The sequence below is a fragment of the Mytilus californianus genome, unplaced genomic scaffold (genome assembly GCF_021869535.1).
Source record: "Mytilus californianus isolate M0D057914Y unplaced genomic scaffold, xbMytCali1.0.p SCAF_14, whole genome shotgun sequence".
In the NCBI taxonomy this organism is placed as follows: Eukaryota; Metazoa; Mollusca; class Bivalvia; order Mytilida; family Mytilidae; genus Mytilus; species Mytilus californianus.
Window position 1 is genome coordinate 591,713 of NW_026262626.1, and position 22,458 is coordinate 614,170.

The 22,458-nt window shown below is 31.6% G+C and overlaps 2 protein-coding genes across 2 annotated transcripts in view; both read left to right on the forward strand.

Moving 5' to 3' along the window:
• LOC127723975 (actin, muscle-like) overlaps positions 1-22,458 on the forward strand; it is a 264,308-nt gene that overhangs the window by 15,661 nt on the left and 226,189 nt on the right. The window lies entirely within an intron of this gene.
• Positions 1,536-21,380, forward strand: LOC127723976 (uncharacterized). The gene is made up of 4 exons (XM_052230685.1): positions 1,536-1,631; positions 11,203-11,436; positions 17,419-17,562; positions 19,611-21,380. Exons 2-4 carry the CDS (start codon positions 11,232-11,234, stop codon positions 19,817-19,819), a joined length of 558 nt encoding a protein of 185 aa, XP_052086645.1. The 5' UTR covers positions 1,536-1,631; positions 11,203-11,231; the 3' UTR covers positions 19,820-21,380.

The window sequence follows — 22,458 nt, forward strand, 5'->3', positions numbered from 1 at the left end:
GAAATATGAATATAAACCCGCTAGGCCAGATTTTTAACATGCTAGTTCACAAGGTAGCAGTTCACAGGAAGACTTGTCACTTTAACCAGACACATTATTCTGACCTCTTAAAAGACGACCAGCCTTAAAAACGCGTGCTTAGCGGAGAAGCAGCAAATACCAATTTTCCAGTCTTAGGTGTGACACGGTCAGGGTACGAACCCACGACACCCCGCACTCGAGGCGGACTCACTACAACGAGACCACCGAGGCGGTATCTGAAATCGATATTGTTGCACAATACTTCTAAATCATTTGAGGATCACAATAGAAAAATAATTTTCATTTGTGTTATTACTACTTTTTTCTGTGTGTGTTAATTTACAACCTATATAGGTATTTTTCAGACAAGTGCTTGTGGACAGATAACAAAGGGACATTTAAAATTCATAAGTCGAACAGAGCTCGACAAAATATTGACAATACACAAAAAAAAAGGCTTTAAGACAAACAACTGTCATAGTGTACAAAACACTACATACAAAAATAAACACAAAGCAACACAAACCCCACAACAATATCCAAATGTCTTGTTTTCTTTTTTGTAAAGTAGATTTTTCATTTTCATTTACTAAAACACAAGGAAACAAGGGCATTGTTTAAAAACAAACATGATATTTGAAAATGAATGGGAAATTACCGATAATAGTTTTTCCCATTACATATGCATGATATGTAATTAGTTTCATTGCACTCAGTTTAGTCAGTGCTCGAGTATTGACATGATCGATCTACTGTATATATAGTAAATGATACATTTACTTTTTTTGTATAAATTTCCAGTTCATCAAAGTATTGTTATAAAACTAAGGTTTCACTCCCTCAGATGAAATTGACTTTACACGATTTGAGCTGTTCTAATTAGGCCTTTTTGGATTATGCTCATAAACGTCTTATGTTTTTGATTCCCAAGATTGTTTATCATATTAAGCGTGTAAATTGATGAAGATTGTATGCCTAGAAATTAATTCATACGTTGTTTTTTAACGGTCTTTTTTTATTTGAAAACGCAATGGCTATTTCAGATTCTTTTTTAAATGAAAAGTGTTCGATGAAAAGATCTTTTGAATTCTTTAAAATGAACAGGAAGCATAAAAAAGAATGATGATAAGACTAATTGCTTTAACACAACAGTAGATATAATGAGAGATGGATTATTAAAGCTTTTAATATCTATTGTCATAGCAGATTCTTAATCTTAACATACACTATAAAACTATAGTACTACTGACACGATCACACTCAGCTCAGTACTTTTCCATTCATGTAATTATCCAAATTATTCAAACATTATTATGGTTAGTTTTTTTCCTGTTTAAATTAAATGACCACAAAATCTATTTATAAATGATTATGTTCCGAATGGAGAAGAATGATACTATTTTGCCAAACCATACAGGATGTATGGAAAAATTCTTCTTTATAAAATCAATTCTCTTTACTAAAATGTGCAATGATGCACTAAGCTATATATTTAAAAAACCCCATTAAAAATCATCAGTGTAAACAGTCTTTCTTGTATTCAAGTTAACTTAAGGCTATAGGATAGTGACAATAGTTGGAGCATACAATCAGTAGTACTCAAAAATATAGTAGGTTTATTTCTATTATTTGCTTAATTTATAGTTGATATATAATTTGTGTATCAAGTCCGCTCTATACGGGTCATTTAAAAAATGTCGAATTTACGATACACCTATTTCTAAAAATGGTATTTGTCAAGCAAAATCAAATTTTAAGTTTTGAATTGAGGGGTGTATCATTCATGAATCTTTACATCAATAATATACATTATTTTGTTGATTTCCTTTAATTCTATAAAACGTATTATTTGAGTGTATATGTATGGGCTGCCATTCTTGCAAAATTGAACAAATTTAAAAAAAAAAAACAGACGTTAAAACCAAAAACAGACTTCAAAAACGATAACAGACGTCAAGAACGAAAACAGACATCAAATAGATCTAAAACGAAAACAGACCACTTTTTAGGACAACTTTGACAAGTTTGAAACTCTTGTCAGGCCAGTGGCTTTTACGGTTAATATGGTTTTAATTTGTTTTTGTCTAGTTTTGACTATAGCTGTTTTATAAATGTTATATGTATATACATTTGAAATTAAATCGAACATTTCACAGCATAGACTCTCGAGAACTTAGTTTGAATATTCTTAAAACGCTTAGTTTACCTTTAAACGTTCACGGATGCATGTGAACCCAAATTTAGATTTAATGCAAGTCAAACCATTTTTTTTATACAATTATTTTTTTTTCATATTTCTTTAGAAATAAAGTAGTTATATTCTATTAGATAAAATTATATATCATCATTCTCAACCTAATTCCAAGGTTGCTTGTATATATATTGGAATGAAGTTAAACACGGATATCAATTGAATTAGATTATTGATTAAAAAATGACACATCATTTCTAACGAGGTATTTCTTTATATCTAAAAAAATGCCCGCGCAAATACGTTAATGAACTACTATATAAGGAAAGAAATTATTATATATTTATGATACATAATCATGGGTAAGAAAGGGATTCCGAATGTTACGTCACAGGATATTCAAATTTTGATTGACGATGTGGAGAAGAATAACTCTTTACTATTTAGCCAACTGCTTGAACCGTTAATATAATGGTCGTTTTTTTTTTCTATTTACATAGAGGTGATAATCCTCTATTGGAGCTTTTAATCGAATGTTTGTACCATCAATGGCACTGGCTACATTTGGAAAGTTTGTCTTTTCATAAAATCCTCACAAAATATTGTGAATCCAGCCTGTTCAGTTGGCATCTTTATATGGTTATTGCAAACCCTCTTTAAACATGAAGTAACATCGCGTGTTGTTTTGGTCACAATTGACCTGGATGTTATGAACATAGGCATTTACTATCTGAAAGCGCCCAGTGTCATAACACCTGAGTGCTACTTATGTCAAGAGGTGTCTGTAGTTTACGATAAAAGTTAAAAGTCATTTTTCTCGAGCGTGATTGTTTCATGACGTCAAAGGGTCATTCGGAGTTAATTCGGATATAGATCTAAAAATGTTAACACGTACATTATTTTATATAATATATTTTTAAGTTAATAGACCAGATACGATTTGGAGCTCATTTGTCCCTGTTAATTGTTGGAAAAATATAATAATTGGGTAATACAATTATCATTGTTCATTTTTAACCTACCAAAGAAAATGACAATATCTAATTTAGCTAACTTAACGTCTTGATGACGCAATTTGATTGCGAGGTCATTTAATTGACGTCATTATGGCGATTTTCCATATATCTTTTGGGATGCTTGTGTATTATTTCTTATTATCTTGTGTGTCAAATTGAGACATTTTTTGGCAAGTTCGACATTTCACTGATTTAACTGTCTTCATTGCCCATAAGTTTAATTGAAGTAAAGTGTTTCAACATTCTATTCTGCAAACTAAGGCAGTTTCAAATAAAATTTCATTTCGGGTCAATTGTGCCAAAAAATCGTTCATTGTTCCTAAATCATGCTACATCATACATGGGTGTCTGTCCATTCTGTTTCCGATAATATATCGACCGTGTATTTATTTCTTCCTCTTGATATATTACATTTCTGTAACGATTTCAAAAGTTCGCAACGTTTTAAAATTTTCTCGGAGATCTGCTGTCAAAAGTTTGAAATGTGAAGACGAAATGGGCGTACACCCCACCCCCTTTGATTGGAAAATCTATCACTGTTTAGCATAAAATCGTCCAAACAGATTTCTGGATCGCTTAGCTTCACAGTTTATATTTATTTTTAGAGAACCACCCTTTTAAAGATCATAGATCCGCCCCTTGCGTCGTAATTTCTTTGAATGTTATATTATGTGTATCAGCATAAAATCTACAAATCTCAGAATGTCAGTCTAGAACAAACCATGGCAAATAGCCATATCATATAAATCTGAAATATATTTGTTTATTAAAAATGTTCTTTCTCTCTTGCAGTCACCTGAAAAATGGTTTCGAAAATTTTAATGATCAGTTTTATATCGGACAGTATTTTTTGATCCAAAAAATATAGGTTCCCGTTGCTTTTCTTAACGTAATTTGTACTTATCTCCTTTGCCTATCAATTTTGCACTTAAAACACGTGTCTCATCCTAGCGTTGAAAAGACATCTCAGTTCCGTTAGGGCTAAGGAAAATAATTCATTTGGCCTTTGGTATAATGCAGAGTGTACGAAGTCTCTAATAATAAAAAATAACGGGCGCACATATCGACCAATCAAAATTAGCCATACTCTTAATTCTGAATACCATGTTATGTTCATACCATGGCTGCGCACATAAAATCTAATGGTTTATTGTAATCTATACTGTATTCAATACTTTCTAGAATCATGCAATTCATAGTGCGCTAGATGCACAAATATATATGCCACACATAAATCATCCTCGAAACGTTCTCGCATTACTCTCTGAATTTTCACAATTTTTGATCAGAGGTGACCCCAGTCTAAAAATGTGGGAAAAAAAATTCCTGATTTTTTGAGTAAATGCGGTACTGCTAAAAAGGACCTGAAGATAATGTCCACTTACTCCAACGATTCTTTATATGTCATCAAGTACTGATTTTATTGATACCAAAACCGATCCAATATGTAACTACTATGGTGAATTTTGAACAACAGTTTTAAATGAAACCATTTTCGTATGAAAGTACATTTTTGAAACAGACTATAACATTTCAAAATATAAAAAATGTGTAAATATTTGTGTTAAAACATTGAAAACTATTCTTTAACTACAAAATATCATGCCTATTCTAATTTTTATAGTTTTCTATTATAGTGAACATTTTGATGTTTGAAGGAAATCATTTCTGTCCATTTTCATCGAATTGGGTAATTTCGATAACAGCACTTGGGTCGAGATTGTCATGTTTAAAGATCGATTTTTGTATCCAAACTCTAGAAGTGTACGTGCTTTTTTTCAAACAAATCAGCAGAAGTTCAGAAAATGACATATTCTATCCACAGTAAGTCAAAAGTCGAGCCCACCCTTGTTTCTAATGTAAAACGCGATACAAATATGAAACAGACTATAGCTTAAAAACTTGTTGATCAGTAATTCATTTGTCACCAAAAAATACGGTTTCACATCAAATATCAAGTAAAATTACTGTTTTTGGCACTTTTTGAGCACTATGATAAAGAAATGTCGACGCTGTGTACTGTATTTAATACTTTCTAGAATCATGCAATTTATAGTGCGCTAGATGCACAAATATATATGCCACACATAAATCATCCTCAAAACGTTCTCGCATTACTCTCTGAATTTTCACAATTTATTATCAGAGGTGACCCCAGTCGAAAAATGTGGGAAAAAAAAATTCTTATTTTTTTAGTAAATGCGGTACTGCTAAAAAGGACCTGAAGATAATATCCACTTACTCCAACGATTCTTCATATGTCATCAAAGTACTGATTTAGTTGATACCAAAACCGATCCAATATGTAACTACTACGGTGAATTTTGAACAACAGATTTAAATGAAACCATTTTCGTATAAAAGTACATTTTTGAAACAGACTATAGCATTTCAAAATATAAAAAATGTGTAAATATTTGTGTTTTAACATTAAAAACTATTCTTAAACAAAAAAATGTCATGCCTATTCTAATTTTTATAGTTTTCCATTCAAGTGAACATTTTCATTTTGAAGGGAATCATTTCTGTCCATTTTCACTGAATTGGGTAATTTCGATAACAACACTTGGGTCGAGATTGTCATGTTTAAAGATCGATTTTTGTATCCAAACTCTAGACGTGTACGTGCTTTTTTTCAAACAAATCAGCAGAAGTTCAGAAAATGACATATTCTATCCACAGTAAGTCAAAAGTCGAGCCTACCCTTGTTTCTAATGTAAAACGCGATACAAATATGAAACAGACTATAGCTTAAAAACTAGTTGATCAATAGTTCATTTGTCACCAAAAAATACGGTTTCACATCAAATATCAAGTAAAATTCTTGTTTTTTGGCACTTTTTGAGCACTATGATAAAGAAATGTCGACGCTGTATACGGTATTTAACACTTTCTAGAATCATACAATTCATAGTGCGTAAGATTCACATATATATATATATATATATGCCACACATAAATCATCCTCAAAACGTTCTCGCATTACTCTCTGAATTTTCACAATTTTTTATCAGAGGTGACCCGAGTCGAAAAATGTGGGAAAAAAAATTCTGATTTTTTGAGTAAATGCGGTACTGCTAAAAAGGACCTGAAGATAATGTCCACTTACTCCAACGATTCTTTATATGTCATCAAGTACTGATTATATTGATACCAAAACCGATCCAAAATGTAACTACTACGGTGAATTTTGAACAACAGTTTTAAATGAAACCATTTTCGTATAAAAGTACATTTTTGAAACAGACTTTAGCATTTCAAAATATGAAAAATGTGTAAATATTTGTGTTTAAACATTGAAAACTATTCTTTAACTACAAAATGTCATGCCTATTCTAATTTTTATAGTTTTCCATTCGAGTGAACATTTTGATGTTTGAAGGAAATTATTTCTGTCCATTTTCACCGAATTGGGTAATTTCGATAACAGCACTTGGGTCGAGATTGTCATGTTTAAAGATCGATTTTTGTATCCAAACTCTAGCACATATTCTATCCATAGTAAGTCAAAAGTCGAGTCCACCCTTGTTTCTAATGTAAAACGCGATACAAATATGAAATAAACTATAGCTTAAAAACTAGTTGATCAATAATTCATTTGTCACCGAAAAATACGGTTTCACATCAAATATCAAGTAAAATTACTGTTTTTTGTCACTTTTTGAGCACTATGATGAAGAAATGTCGACGCTGTATAGAGTGTAATAAACAATTGATGTCCCCATAGGCGACAATGATAGCCTTTATTGAGATACAGACTTTAGAAAAATGATTTTTTTAACGAAACCTTGCTAGAATTAAAGAAAATTATTCGCTCAGTATTGTTTGGCCCAAAAAGTATAGGTTTTTGTTACTTTTCTTAACGTAATTTGTACTTATCTCCCATGTCTATCAATTTTGCACTTAAAAACACGTGTCTCATCCTAGCGTTGAAAAGACATCTCAGTTTCGTTAGGGCTAAGGAAAATAATTTATTTGGCCTTTGGTATAATGCAGAGTGCACGAAGTCTCTAATAATAAAAAAAATAATTCATTCACAACTTTTATATGGACTCAGCGGTGTATTGGGCTTAACACATTTTGTAAACACCTGTTTATTGATGAAAACTGTATGTTGCCCTCTAGATGTATTTTGGATATTTTGTCGTTGGGTTACTGTATCGTTGATCTATACCAATGACTTTTATTTATAATTACATTGTAGTGGAACAGAAATATCTTAAGTTGAACATGTACTGCATGCAGAAATATATTGAAATTCATAAGTTTGTATGTTTATTTTAAGAAGCCACAATATCGAAGCAGCCTTGGGATGTCCATTGGTGCTCACGTACATCTTTCAATTATGTTGTCCTATACGACATTTTCTTTAGTATAAAAGCACCGTATGATCTTACCATAGTTTTACTTTTCAGTGCAAATGTTTTAATAATAAGCTTTTTGTGATCTAATCATGTGTTCATAAATACAAGATATAAAATCACTTCGAACAAATAACCATCAACAAAGAAAGTATTGAAAGGAAAATTAACGTTGCCTTAATTATTTTTCTATTTTATTTATTTATAATTATGATTATTTGACACACAAAGGGAAATGTGAAGTTTTAAAACCTTTCGGAATATCTTTATTAATAAAGTTTGAAAGAGCAATCCTAAGGTAAGTAATTTGACAATTTTTATATTTATTATTACAGTAGCTGTAATGAATTACCGTGATTTCCCAGTAAATAAAAACCGACAATTTCAAATGTGAAATAATCTCTCAAATTCACCCTCTGATACAACAATAGGTGTTGTGAAGACGTTGTCGCATAATTACAATTAAAAATGCGTAGAAAAAGATATAGTTCCTTTTTTTTTGGTTCTTTATTTCCATTAAAAAGTCCATGGTCAATGTAATAAGAAAAATAACTAATCCAAGAAGTAAAATATTCAACTCGTGACCGATGAACACTGATATTACCTCATGGCTTAATCGTATTCATGAATTGTGTTGCTCGGTCACTCGTTGAATATTTTTCTATATTTGACTTATTGGATGAGTTATTCTATAATTATTAAATTCGAAGATTTGACTCAACACGTGACATCTCCGATTTCAAGATTGAATTTATTTGAAATGTTCCATCCGAAACTTTTACAGTCCAATCTGTAACAAGTCTTTGTAATGTCAATTTTCATTACCAGAAAATAATTTCTGGTTGACCATTCCGTCGTCATTTTAAAAATACTAAGGATTTTCTACCCTAGGATTAGACAACCTTTGCTGTAGTTGGCAAAACGCTTCGTATTTTGGGTCCTCAATGCTCTTCAACTTCGTTCTTTATTTGGCCTTTTTTAATTTTTTCGACTCGAGCGTCACTGAATAGTCTTTTGTAGACGAAACGCGCGTTTGGCGAATAAATTTTTTATCCTGGTATCTATAAATTATTATTAATAATACATACAATGGGAAAACCCTTATAGCTATAAAAGTACCCGACATCAGGAATCTGAAACAATTCAAACGAGAAAAACTAACGACATAATTCATGACAACACAATTTCCAAAAACAGTATGACAGACATGAATCAACGACAACCACTGAATTACAAGCTTGAGAACAGCGAGCAAACAAAAATATGAGCGAGAGCGGAAATATACGTTTAGTTAGATTGGATTCAGGTGATATATAAAGCAAATACTAGTAATCGAATTTTGATCTGAACAGCTCTTATCTCCAACTTGATACGATATTTCAGGGCTTGTATTTCCTATCATGATTCCCTTGATAGAGGGTTTCCGCTCACAAGGAAGCTATTAAACCAAGAGTTCCAAGTGGTGAAGATAAAATCGTCCCTTCGTAGATTTTACGGATGCCATCACGAGTTGGTCGCCTGTTATGGAATATCCGTTTCATGATATCGACAGGTGCCACATGTGGAGCAGGATCTGCTTACCCTTCCGGGGCACCTGAGATCATCCCAGTTTTTGCTAGGGTTTGTGTTGATCAGTTTTTAGTTTTCTATGTTGTTTTTTGCGTACTATTGTTTGTCTGTTGGTTTTTTTCCTTTTTAGCCATGACGTTGTCAGTCTATTTTCGACTGATGAGTTTGAATGCCCCTTTGGTATCTTTCGTCGCTCTTTTAAAAGACTGAACAGTAATTATTCAGTCATCATCAGTGACGCTCCATTAAAAAAATCGAGAGAGCAAACAAAGCAAAGTTGTGAAACATAGTTATAATTTTGTATCTTAAAGTAAAGACGGGTCTCGGTAGCCGAGTGGTATGAGTAGTCCAACTCTCAGTTTTCCTTCCGAACGCTCCGGCTTCCTCCACCAATAAAAACTGACCGCCACGAAATGGTCTATAGTGCTAAAAGTAGCTTTAAACACCAATAAATCAACCAATTAAAGTAAAGAATTTGGCAAATCACTCTACATTTTTTCTTTCAAAAGGTTTGGTATGAATTTTTCTTCATAAAATCACACATCTCGACTAATCTCGACAAATATATTATAAATAAAAAAGTTTAGGCTTTTGATGACATGTTAATAAATTTATGATGGTCTCAATTCAAACTGCATTGTGATATTCAACATTTTCAAAAAGACCTGATGCATTTAGATAACGTACAGGCCATGAAAGAAAAAGTAGCAGTGAAAAATATTAAGTCCGGGATTACACAAATGTTTACTAAATTCTTTCATCGATACAAATATTTTCTTCGAAAACTTTGCTGTACCTATGTACTTACAATTTAGTTCAACCTTGATAGTTTAATAAATAACTCAACATGCATTGGTAACCAGATATTATGAATAATGATTCCGTATCCTGTCGATCCTCATTTTTTGGCATTGCAAATGATCGTGTTACGTTTTAACTCAAATTCCACCGGAGGATTTGATTTCAGAAGAACCTATCAGCTTTCAGTAATTGCGAGTACTTTAAAAGAGAGGCGAAAAATACCAAAGGGACATTCAAACTCATAAGTCGAAAATAAACTGACAACGCCATGGCTAAAAAAGAAAAAGACAAACAGACAAACAACAGTACACAAAACACAACATAGAAAACTAAAGACTGAGCAACACGAACCCTAGCAAAAACTGGGGGTGATCTCAGGTGCCCCGGAAGGGTAAGCAGATCCTGCTCCACTTATGGCACCCGTCGTGTTGCTCATGTTAGTACAAACCCGGTAATAAGTCTAATTCGGTAGGATACATTCGGGGAAAAGGGGACGGGATTGTAGTTACGACATTTGGAACATATCCGCTATCATGAAACGGATATTCCATAACGGTCAAGCAACACGTGATGACGTCCGTAAAATTTACGAAGAGATAATTTCAAGTTCACCACTTGGAACTCTTGGTTTAATAGCTTCCTTGTGAGCAGCAACCCTCTACTATCAATTGGAAAGCTGAAATCATCTCTTTTCTCGTAAAGTTTTGCTTTCAACCGACCCTCATTGTCAATTTCTAGCTAATAGTCAAGATACGAGGCAGACTTAATTATATCTGTTGTATCCTTTATTTCAAGTTCGATGGGATAGATGCGTTATTCATAGTCACTTAATTTTGAATTATTTTGTGAGAGAACATCATCGATATTTTGTCATTTTTTTTATATTTATCCTATTAATATAATTAAATGGTTATTGTTGTTAGCTGTATGTCATATGTATTTTCCGTTCATTGTCTTGTATAAATCAGGGTGTTTGATGCTTTCGAAAATTTTGTCAAAGCTTAGCCCTTTTTATCTAGCAGAACGGCATGGGTTTCAAGCTAATTCTTGAAGTCCGTACGTTGCTCTTTAAATGTATACATCCTTGTTATTTGGTTTATTTGTCTCATTGGCAATCATACCACACATCCTTACATTTATGTAAGTTTAAGATAGAAAACCTATTAAACAAATATATGATATATAGTTGTTCCCAGAAAAAATAACTACATTTAATTACAAAAATGACGATTTTATGTCTCAGGTTTTCCTTAGAAGTTTCTTCACTAAAACATGGAGAATGAATTAGATGAGAACTTACCACCAGCTCTTTTAATGATAACTATAGCCTTTCTGTTACATATAATTGGAAATGCAACTACATACTATATCACGATTGAGTATCCTGATTATATAACAAACAGTGGATTATGGAAACGCTGTGTATCTATAGCTAATGATAAAGTTTGTTATAACGAAAAATTGTATGCAGAATATGGTATGTTACTTTACTACAACTTCCCTTTGTTAACAACATCAAAATTAGTATTTTCAAATTTTTTGTGCGAATTATCTTTCGCCTCTCTATTAGAACGTATCTTTATAGACCAGGAGGGCATTATTATTAGGGGGGTCTGTTCAACATCCTCACTCCTTACAAAGAACAACAGATAAAATATCCTCTGTACCATAACAAACTACATTGTTATAATTATCTTTTCAATACAAAATTTTTAATTTCCAATTAAGACACAGTCGAGTAAGTACGCTTAACAGAAAAATATCCTAGCCATTAGGTTCAGATGTTTGAAACAAAGTTAATTATTAATCAATGACTATATCATATATCAATGTGTTACCGAAATATACACATGTGCCGAAAGTATAATAATAGTATAAAAGGAGACGATTGATACCAAAGTCACATTCACATCTCATAAATCGAGGAGTACCTGACAAAGTCATGTTTTTTCGGCATACTGTAAAACATGGTATGGTACGATGGTATGGTATGTGTTATGGTATGGTGGTATGGTACGAATACCACCATACCATGGTATGCATGAATGGTACCATGGTATGGTATGATGGTATGGTACAAATAACTATACCACGGTATAATTTGATGGTATGGTTTTTTGAAGTAGGAAATTTTGAAAATTAATTAAGGTAATTTGAAACATGATTTTTATAATTTGCTGACATTATGTATCTGGTTTATTTTTTAAAAGAAAATATTACTAAAAAAAGAAAGTGGATGTAGATAAAACAGATCACTTACGTAAAGTTGTGAACAGAAAACTCAATTGAAACATCTCAGATAACCATAAAAATAAGATAAGATAAATAGTATGTCCCGGCCTGACACATTGAAAATTTCTGTCAATTATTCTTTGAAATTTTTGGAAGTGCTGCATATCTTATGATTATAATCTAGATAATGTAAAAGTTTTATTGCTTAACCTTCTGTCAATGACCAACTTTTATATTGTTTTGAAATATGACACTTTCAGCGGTTGCATATTCTGTCTACATGTATGCCCAAGAAATCACATTTAATAAAAGAACAGAGTTCCAATGTCCCCCGCATTGCACATATTTTATCTATCCAAAGTACAAGGGCAATAATTAAAAAAGCACTTTTTTTTTTGTTCTATAAAACTTTTTATTTATATCTTAAGAGAAATGAAGGCTTCAGAGAAAATGCAATGTGAATATCATTATTATTTCATTTCCAAGGGGCATAACTCATTAATTTATTTGATCAGAAGACAGGGTCTACAAATTTGTTACCGAGGCCAAAATTATTGGTTTCTTTCCTTTTGGGAGTTTTCAGTTTGCCTATTAACATAAACACTTTAATAGATTGATAAGTTACTCACAAAACTGAAATATAAGTTATTCAGTTTAGAAGCATATGAGAAAAGTTTGGGGGAAACATGGACAAATAGACTGACATACAGACAAGTTGAATGCAATATAGCTTTGACATGTAATAACAGAGAATGATCTAGCCAATACAATATTAGGATCACTATAACTAACGTTAAATGGCGAGACAAAAATGAATTGCGTTTTTTTTTAAACAGCATACATCCGCTATAGCATATTTGATGTTATAGTTCCATAAGCAAAGAATCATTTCTACAGTCCTACATCTTTCCCAAGAAACCACATTTAGAGTGGAAATTGCATATCTTCTCTCAATTATGAAATGTTTAGGAAGAGCTTACCATGCTAATAAGATGACAGATATTATTACTTATCAAACAGATTACCAAAAAAAAAAAATGGAGAATGTGTCCATGGGACACAGATGATGCCCCCGCTTGCATATTATATAAAGTTATAAAGCCACATAACTGAAGAACGGTAAAAGTGACGCTACCCAAATTTGTACTTGATCTGAGTTTTGTGGTAATAAGTATTGTGTATAAGTCTCATAACATTTGGTTGATCTAACTTAAGTTAGAGAACAGAAACGAAAAATTCAGCAATTTTTCCATTTGCATAACTCTAGAACGGTAAAAAGTGACACCCCCAAAATTCAAACTTGATCTGTATTTTGTGGTAATAAGCATTGTGTATAAGTTTTATAACATTAAGTAGAAGCAAACTAAGTTAGAGAACGGAATCCAACTTTGGGACGGACCGAGGGACGTACGTACAGACGGACAAGGGTAAAACTTAATGCCCCCTCCGCTACGGCGGGTGCATAAAAAAAAACTGTTAACCTTTAAGAGTCGTTTTTTTTTTTACAATATTCTTTGTTGTTGTTTATCCTGAGTTTCAAGATATAATAGGATATATAGTTATTATTACACATAGTATACAAAATATTCCAGTTTTGCAATTAATTTAAAAAATTGAAAATTAATAAAGTTGTTTAAAAAAAAATCACACATAATAAAAGAAGACACATTCCTTGATTAATATTGTGTATTAACTATTCCTTCATGCAACAATTTTCACATATAAAAACATGTGGTATCTATCAACTAACATTGCATTATATGAGTGACAGTTTGATTTGAAAGTATAGTGTTTTCTAATTGATACAGGAGATGCATTTACTTTTTATTTAAATTTTTTAAATGTGATTTCTTGGGCATGCATGTAGACAGAATATGCAACTGTTGAAAGTGTCATATTTCAAAACAATATAAAAGTTGGTCATTGACAGAAGGTTAAGCAATAAAAACTTAAACTACATTATCTAGATTATAATCATAAGATATGCAGTACTTCCCAAAATTTCAAAGAATAATTGACAGAAATTTTCAATTTGTGTCAGGCCAAGACATACTATTTATCTTATCTTTATGGTTATCTGAGATGTTTAAATTGAGTTTTCTCTTGTTTTCTGTTCACAACTTTATGTAAGTAAAAGTCTATTTGTTTTGTCTACATCCACTTTCTTTTTTTTAGTAATATTTTCTTTTCAAAAATAAACCAGATACATAATGTCAGCAAATTATAAAAATCATGTTTCAAATTACCTTAATTAATTTTCAAAATTTCCAACTTCAAAAAACCATACCATCAAATCATACCATGGTATAGTAATTTGTACCATACCATCATACCATACCATGGTACCATTCATGCATACCATGGTATGGTACGATTCGTACCATACCACCATACCATAACACATACCATACCATCGTACCATACCATGTTTTACAGTATGCCTGTTTTTTCTGACTGCTAATAACGTCTTTATACTAAAACCATTGGATGTGTGGATGTTTTCTGATTGATATTTTAGTCTTAGATACATGCTTATTTTGACTAGTTATTGGCTTTAAACTAGCTGTCAGTAACTGTGAGTACTCTCAGATTTGTACTTTTTGTCTTATTTTGTTGTTAGGGATGTATAAATACCCTGCCACGTCTGGTCTGTGTTCTTGTTAGAAGTTCTTCTGCTTTGAATCGATCGAATGAGTTAATATAAATTAATATAATTGCCAATGAGACAACTCTCCACAAGAGACCAAATGACACAGAAATTAACAACTATAGGTCACCGTACGGCCTTCAACAATGGCCTAATTTATGTACAAAATAATGAACGAAAAACACATATGTAAGCCTTTTTCAGCTGATTTTGTTATAGTTATCTTATGTTGTACTTATTTGCTTATATCCACTTCAATTGAACTTTGGTGAATAGTTGTCTTATTGGCAATTATACCACATCTCCTTATTTTCATAAAGCCATGCAAAAAAAAAAGATAAACAAGTAAAAAAAAACACTTTACAGAAAACTCAAACTCGAATCGACCAAAAACTGATCCGGAAGTGTCAGCAAATCCTGCTTCTCATGTGGCAACCGTCATGTTAATTATTATAAACTCAAGTTCGGTGATAAGTCTCATTCATTAATGTCTGATTCATAATCATGGAAATAAACTCATCAAAAATTGTGTACGCCAGACGCGCATTTCGTTTACAAGTATCAAAAGTTAAAAAAGCCAAATAAAGTAGATGGTTGAAGGGCATTGAGAACTTAATATTTTGAAAAATTAAAGAGGACGAATTTATTATTACGATAAGTGGAATATAACCGTAGTAATCTGTGACACAGATATTCCATAAGGTCAACCACCTCGTGATGGCGTCGATAACATTTCGAATGGATTACTTGGATTTACTACTTAAACACTTGGTTCAATAGTTCTCCATTACGTAGCAACCTTCACTAGTAACCCGAATTTAGATTGATCGGCCAAAAAGGTGTTAACGCTATTTAATAAAGATTAATGAACATTACATAAAGATCGACAAAAATTCAAAATTGTTTTTAATGCATTTCAATCCATATCAAATTATTTTAATGCCAGTCAAATAGGTTCCCTTGCGGTCATTCAACTTAGTTTAAGATGTTGTTAAGCTGCGTCAAACTAATTGGCCACGACCCCGTTAAACAATTTTAAACTGGCATTAATTCGTTTTAAACATTGTTGTACAGTTTAATCACTCAAGCAAAACAACCTCGATGTATCTATCGTTTATTTGTTTCAAAATTTATCGATTTTTGATATAATACTAAGTAAAGTAGCATGCTTCACAATTAAAACAAATACATATAAGTAAATTAAAAAACTTAAAAATAATGATGCACGATTTAAAAAAATGCAAAAAATTGAGAAATCTGTTGAAAATAAAATAGATAGATATATAACATAATTTTAATTTGCCCAAATGCAGTAGCTCTTTATCGCACATATTCGTTTCAAAGATTGCTAACTGATATGAAAACTCGAGGCATGTAAGTCACGTGTGGTCTCTTACAAATACTTGCGAAAAATTAAAAACGGAAAAGAGAATGAGAAGGTCGTAATTGCGCTCATTGGCAGCGAGCCTAGAAGTGAAAATAAATATATTGAAACAAATTTGTGAGTTGAAATGATCACTTAAGTTTCTGTTTAAATTTGTCATCATTATATGCGTAGAATCAATGTGTTCCTGTTTATTTACCTTTTCTCTTTTTTCTGTTCCCCTATATTGTACTCGTTATTTAAATATAGACACGGACGTAGAATGAACAGCAATTATTCATTGTTTACATAATTTAAATCGATGCATCTTATATTTTCGGTAAAAAAAAACACATTTATAATTATACCGACATTTAAAATAGTTTGTAATTAAAAACATTTTTTTGTTAAATAATAAAATTGATATAGATAATGTTGACATTTGTTGAATTAATTTATTAAACAGTTTAGTCTTGCTTAAAAATGGAAATAAAGTAACAGCTCAATGAACTTTTAAAACTGTAAAATTGTAATACCGGTCGCTGGTGCAAAACGTCGTGCGTTAATTGTGGAAAAGCAGCAAATATTAAACGAAAATTGAAGCGTGGTTACGATTGTGTTTAGGGATTATGGTGTTGTCCGCACGTAAAAGAATTCTTGCAATAAATGAACCTGGATTCTGTGAAAATAGAAGATAAATTTCAGTCTGCGATAATGATGGGTGGGTTTAACGACCTTGACGGCCTCTATCAAGAAACTCATGATAGGAAATGCAAGTTCTTGAATATCGTATGAACTGAAATATGTACTCCATGAGCAGGAGCTGCTGAATTGTTGAAAGATATTGAAAGTTTACAATTTGGAAGCTGAAATCATCCATTTTGTCGTAAAGGTTTTAACTTCACGATAACTACAGTATTCTTTCACTACTTCCGAACAAAGCAAGATACCTTTTGATTTTGGTGATATTTAGATTAATCTTCCTAGAGTTATAGTACTTACTCGCCCAAACAATAAGCATATTTTTACATAGGACTTAACATCTGAATCGATTTACGAGATTTGAACACTGAAAAATGAATGTTGCATTAATTTACCATTGAATGTACAAGCCAGTACTATTATATCGATTGATGAACAATTCATTACTATTTCATGACAATATCCCAATTAAGAAATTTCTCATTTTTGTTTTTATTTCATACTTATCCTTTCAGATTGGTATAGAATATGTCTAGCCATGAGTGCATTTGGATTCATTGCTCTCCTAGCATCGATAGCTTGTGTTGGATTGAGATTGTTCAAGTTCCCTGAAAACAAAGGTTTACGAATTACTGCTATCTTAGTTACTTTCTCTGCTGGTAAGTTTTAGTTATATTTAAAACACTCATTTATTAAATGTAAATGATTACAGAGCATAGTATTACACACATACTGTTTAAGATCATAGTTTTTGTTATCTGAGCAACTGGGATTTTGATTGGTTGATAGATAGTGTATTTTTATAATATGTTTTTTTTTCTTTTAACAGACGAAATACGTTCGTATTACACCACCGCAAGAATACATGTACTAAATATATTTCATTGTAACGCTCTATGCTGATGTATTTTGCAAAACGTACAGGCATTTTAATCCCTCACGGAGAAACATGATCAATTTCGCTCTCTATCAAATGGAACTGTTTTTTGCTTATGTCTTGATATCGACAGAATACTTAATTTGAAAATGGAAATTTTACCCTGTGGGCAATCATAGCATTTTTTTAAAAATATAAATCATATCTATTGATATTCGGTACAATTAAACATAAATTTCATTTTCGGATGGGCTTTTTTGTGAAAATACCAGTCTTGAGAAGACATTTTTCCTTGAACTGATCAAGAATCCACATTGTGTAGAAATGTTACAATCGGCAAAAAGACAAAATCGGTACAATGACAGATCAGACGACTATTCTGATTTATAAAAAATTAAGACCTCAAAAACGTGTTACTAGTGAGTTGAGACACAGACACATCGTATCAGTCAACCAATCATGAAGGTGAACTCAATACTTTTGGAGTGTCGATTTCAGTCGTTATTCCTCTTTTGAAGCATTTCATGTGCAAGGACCAATGTTAATGTTAATGAAACTCGTTTAATGTGAACGTCACGAGCGTAACGTACACATTAAGATATGCTCACACCATACGTTGGAGCAGTGGTTATTATACTGCTGAGAAACGGGAATTTGACAATTGGAAAGATGAATTCAATACGTTTTTCATAGACTCTAGTTTGAAATCGCCTATCTTTGTAAATATCGGGGAATCGATAGAATGCCTGACCTCAAGGTCACTGAAATAAATGAGATGCAGCACTCACTTAAATGTGGGTTATTGAGTGACTGGATATCGTCAATATTTCTGAAATTAAAATTAAAAGAACTTTGCATAATGCATTTTTGTTTTGTTTTTGAGAAGGTTTTTGTATGAAGCAACTTTCTCTGATTATGATAACAATCCGGCCTTTTATAGTCGACTATACGGTAGGGTTTTTTTCACTATTGAAGGCCGTACGGTTGCTTATATTTACTTACATCCACTTATTTGAACTTAAGTGGATAGTTGCATACTACATCTCCTTTTATATAGTAGGGTTTTACATATAATATCCATTGGAATACCGACTATCTGTTTATATTATGTTCATTGCATTTCTATCTTGAAATGTCGTTTTGCTTTTGGTTCTAAAGTAATCTCTTGGGTTGTGATAACTCGCCTATATATTTATATATTTCTTCAATTTGATGGCAGTGTCAACGACTATACAAACACTTTTACGAAACAATAAGTAAATAATTGTCTTTTTTTTTATAGTGGTATGCTTTTGTACACTTTTTAGGCGAATATATATATATATATATATATAAATATTATATGAAAAACTGTATTAAAATGTTGTGTTTTGCATTTGAAAATTTTACAATAAAAACCTAACACACACGTTTATATAAGTATATTTGTTATCAAGTTCGAAATGTACATTTAAGAGATATTTTCAATTTCAAGGCGTTTTATTTTCCTAAATGACACGCTTGCATTATTTTTCGCCTATTGTTATGTCGCAAATTCTCAGCATATGATAATTTCAGGGAAATTTTATGTTCAGATATACATTTCAAGAAAGATACGAAAAGAATTCGATGAAAAACGTACACAATATATTGCTCAAATAAGAATATGCACCATAAAATATATGCTACACATTTTAGAGTAGTAAGACGCATCTAATATCTTTATGGAATTTAAATATAAATAATTTTGAAATTTTTTTGAGTAATTTGATGTAGAGTTTAGAAAAAACGGATTAATTTGGAAAAAAAAAATGGTGAAGAAATTTAATATGAATTATTTGTCTCTTTCAGTTGTGTTTATTCTCATTGGAACTGTCTTATTTGTGAAGAATGTAGATGACATCACAACAGGGGGAGAATTCGTTTATGGGTACTCATTTGCATTATGCATATCAGGAATGTGTCTTGCTGCTTTGGTCGACATCCTCCTAGTTATTGGACTCATAAAGCCAAAAAAGAATCGTGTTGATGCCAATTCAATTAACAATATTAATTTCTGAAATACGGATGCAAAATGGCCGATTGAGTAATTAAGTTGATTTTCTACACATATGTCATAAATATCGTAGCGATTTTGGATGATAGTAGTGCCAAAAACTTTGTTAGTATTGTTTCTTTTTAGGGGACAAATATTTATGTAACATTGTGAATAATTTATGTATAATGAAGACTTCGTATGTTAATTGAAGTGTATTGACAATATTCGTCTCTATTTTTGCCAATTTGACTATGTATTATAATATTAAATGTGTGTATTTTATTATATAGTTACCTATTATATAAGTAATTATTTTAATATATTATCCAGTATAAAAGGAAATGCCCAATATGTGTTTTTCTTAGCGGCAGCATTGGAACAAGGGTTACTTTCACCTGTACTTTTACCGGACGTTTAGGGTATTGTTTTGAAACATGTGAAAGAAATCGTAGAATTTTTAGACTGCATTAAAATTATATTTGTGTATGTTTTCAAGAATAGTGATAGATTTAAATTGTTGTATACAAAATGTATGTAGAATAGAGTTTGATTTAAATCAGAGAAATTGCTTCATATAAACTATTTTTGAACCGACGTTTTGCAACTTTTTGCGGTAATGGGGTTAGAATTATGTCATTTAATTTCACATTAACGTCAAATATATTTACCGTATAAGGAAGTTTCCGTATTTGGTCATACATTTAACCTTATTTGGAATTTAATGCGCGCGAAGTAAACAAAAGCGTAAGACAAATAGTATTTTCTTTATTTCCAGCTTGTCCCGATCTCCAGTTCTCAGCTAATAAATATTGTCTTATATGATTTAATTTTAAGTTACAGTTTAGGAGGTTGAAGTTCCTGACTATTGCGTTATAAACGCAGTTTAGTTATTGATAGCCGTTCCTCTGAAGGAATATATTTGTTCCAGTTTTCAGTTTTCAAAGGAGTCAAAACATCTATTAGTTTTTTTTTTTTTTTAAATCTATGTTTTCATCGTAGTAGTAATATAAACTTTAACTTTGATTAGGGTAAATGTGCGTGAAGACTGCATAAGTGTACGTTGGTTTTAAATTGTTGGGTTACTGTTAACCTATTTTAATAATCTAGAAAGAGGATTATAAAGGATTGTTATTTATTTATTTACATATTACTTAATTTAATACATGTATTATGGAAAGTTGCCGATGGAACCTGTGTGTCGCTTTTTTGTCGATCTAAGTATTATTGATACTTCGTTTATTATAGACGGAAATTTTAGAACCTACACTACTTACAACTGTTAACTCATGTTGCACTTGTTATAATGCCAGTATCGTAAAAAAAAAGCTGTTAAATTTTGATTGAGTTTTGTGTTTAAATTCAGAACATCGCTATAAGTACAGAATATGATGCTTTATTGAGTAATTTATAAAAATACAAGTAACCCGTCTTACTACACAAAAAGGAGACTTTGCGTCAACAGAGAAACGAGACTTATATTAATAGTAGGCTCTGTGTGCCAAGTGTTGTTGAAAGTTTATGTTTAATGTAGTTGTAATTATTATGAGCGTTTGGTTTTCCTATTAAATTATTTTGGTCAGTGATTGGTTCCTGTTGGTGTTTGTTTGGTTTTTTTTTTGTGGTTGAACTAGTTGGGAAGAAATGTTCTCATCGGTTGGAGAACACGTTACAATATATTGATTTGATATAAAACAGCAATATACATTTCAATAAATATAAGATGAAACCTTGAAGTTGAATATATGAATAAAAAAAGTGATAAAGGTAATTTGTCATAATATAAACATACTGTTATGTAGCTGTAGCATAAGTGTTGATGATAATCAATGAAGAACACTAACAATGAGTAACTCTTAAAACTCAGCAAGATCATTGGGGACTGGAAATTGCATACTTTAACTTAATGCTATCATCTATGATATTGCACAAACTTCGTCGTCGTCCGTTAACTTTCACAAAAATCTTCTCCTCTGAAACTACTGGACCAAATTTAACCAAATTTGCACACAATCATTATTTGGATGTCTAGTTTCAAAAATGTGTCCGATGACCCCGCCTACCAACCAAGATGACAGACATGGCTAAAAATCGAAAATAGGGATAAAATGCAAGTTTTGTCTAATAATTTGAAAACCGATATAAATAGAGAAAAATCTGACAAGGGTGAAAATGTTCAGAATGTTGTGTCATACTAATTGTTTATTGACGTCACAACTGTCAGGCGAACTCTTATGAATAGGGATGCATGGTCGAAAACGTCAGTTGACTTCTAATTAGAGTTAGCGCCCTTTGATGACGATCTTTACCATTGTTTTGCGTTTTTGTCTTGTATCTTAAAAATCATAATAGATAGATAGAAACTTTAAATGACAAAAATAATCATCAAGGCAAGATCCACAAACACGTCAAATTTTGCCGATATAGTTTTGAGACTGTCTTGGAGTGGTTGCCCTTAAATGAGAATTGATTTTACCCTTTTTTGTGTTTTTAGCAAAAGCTAAAGAAGATAGAGAGAAACTAAACAGACAAAATGATCAGCAATACAAGATCAACATAAAAGAAATGTTTGTCATGAATTCTATTCTTGTCTGAAATGTTGGAGAAAGTCCATTGTTGATTATGCACACAGACCTAGGTGAGCGACACAGGCTCTTTAGAGCC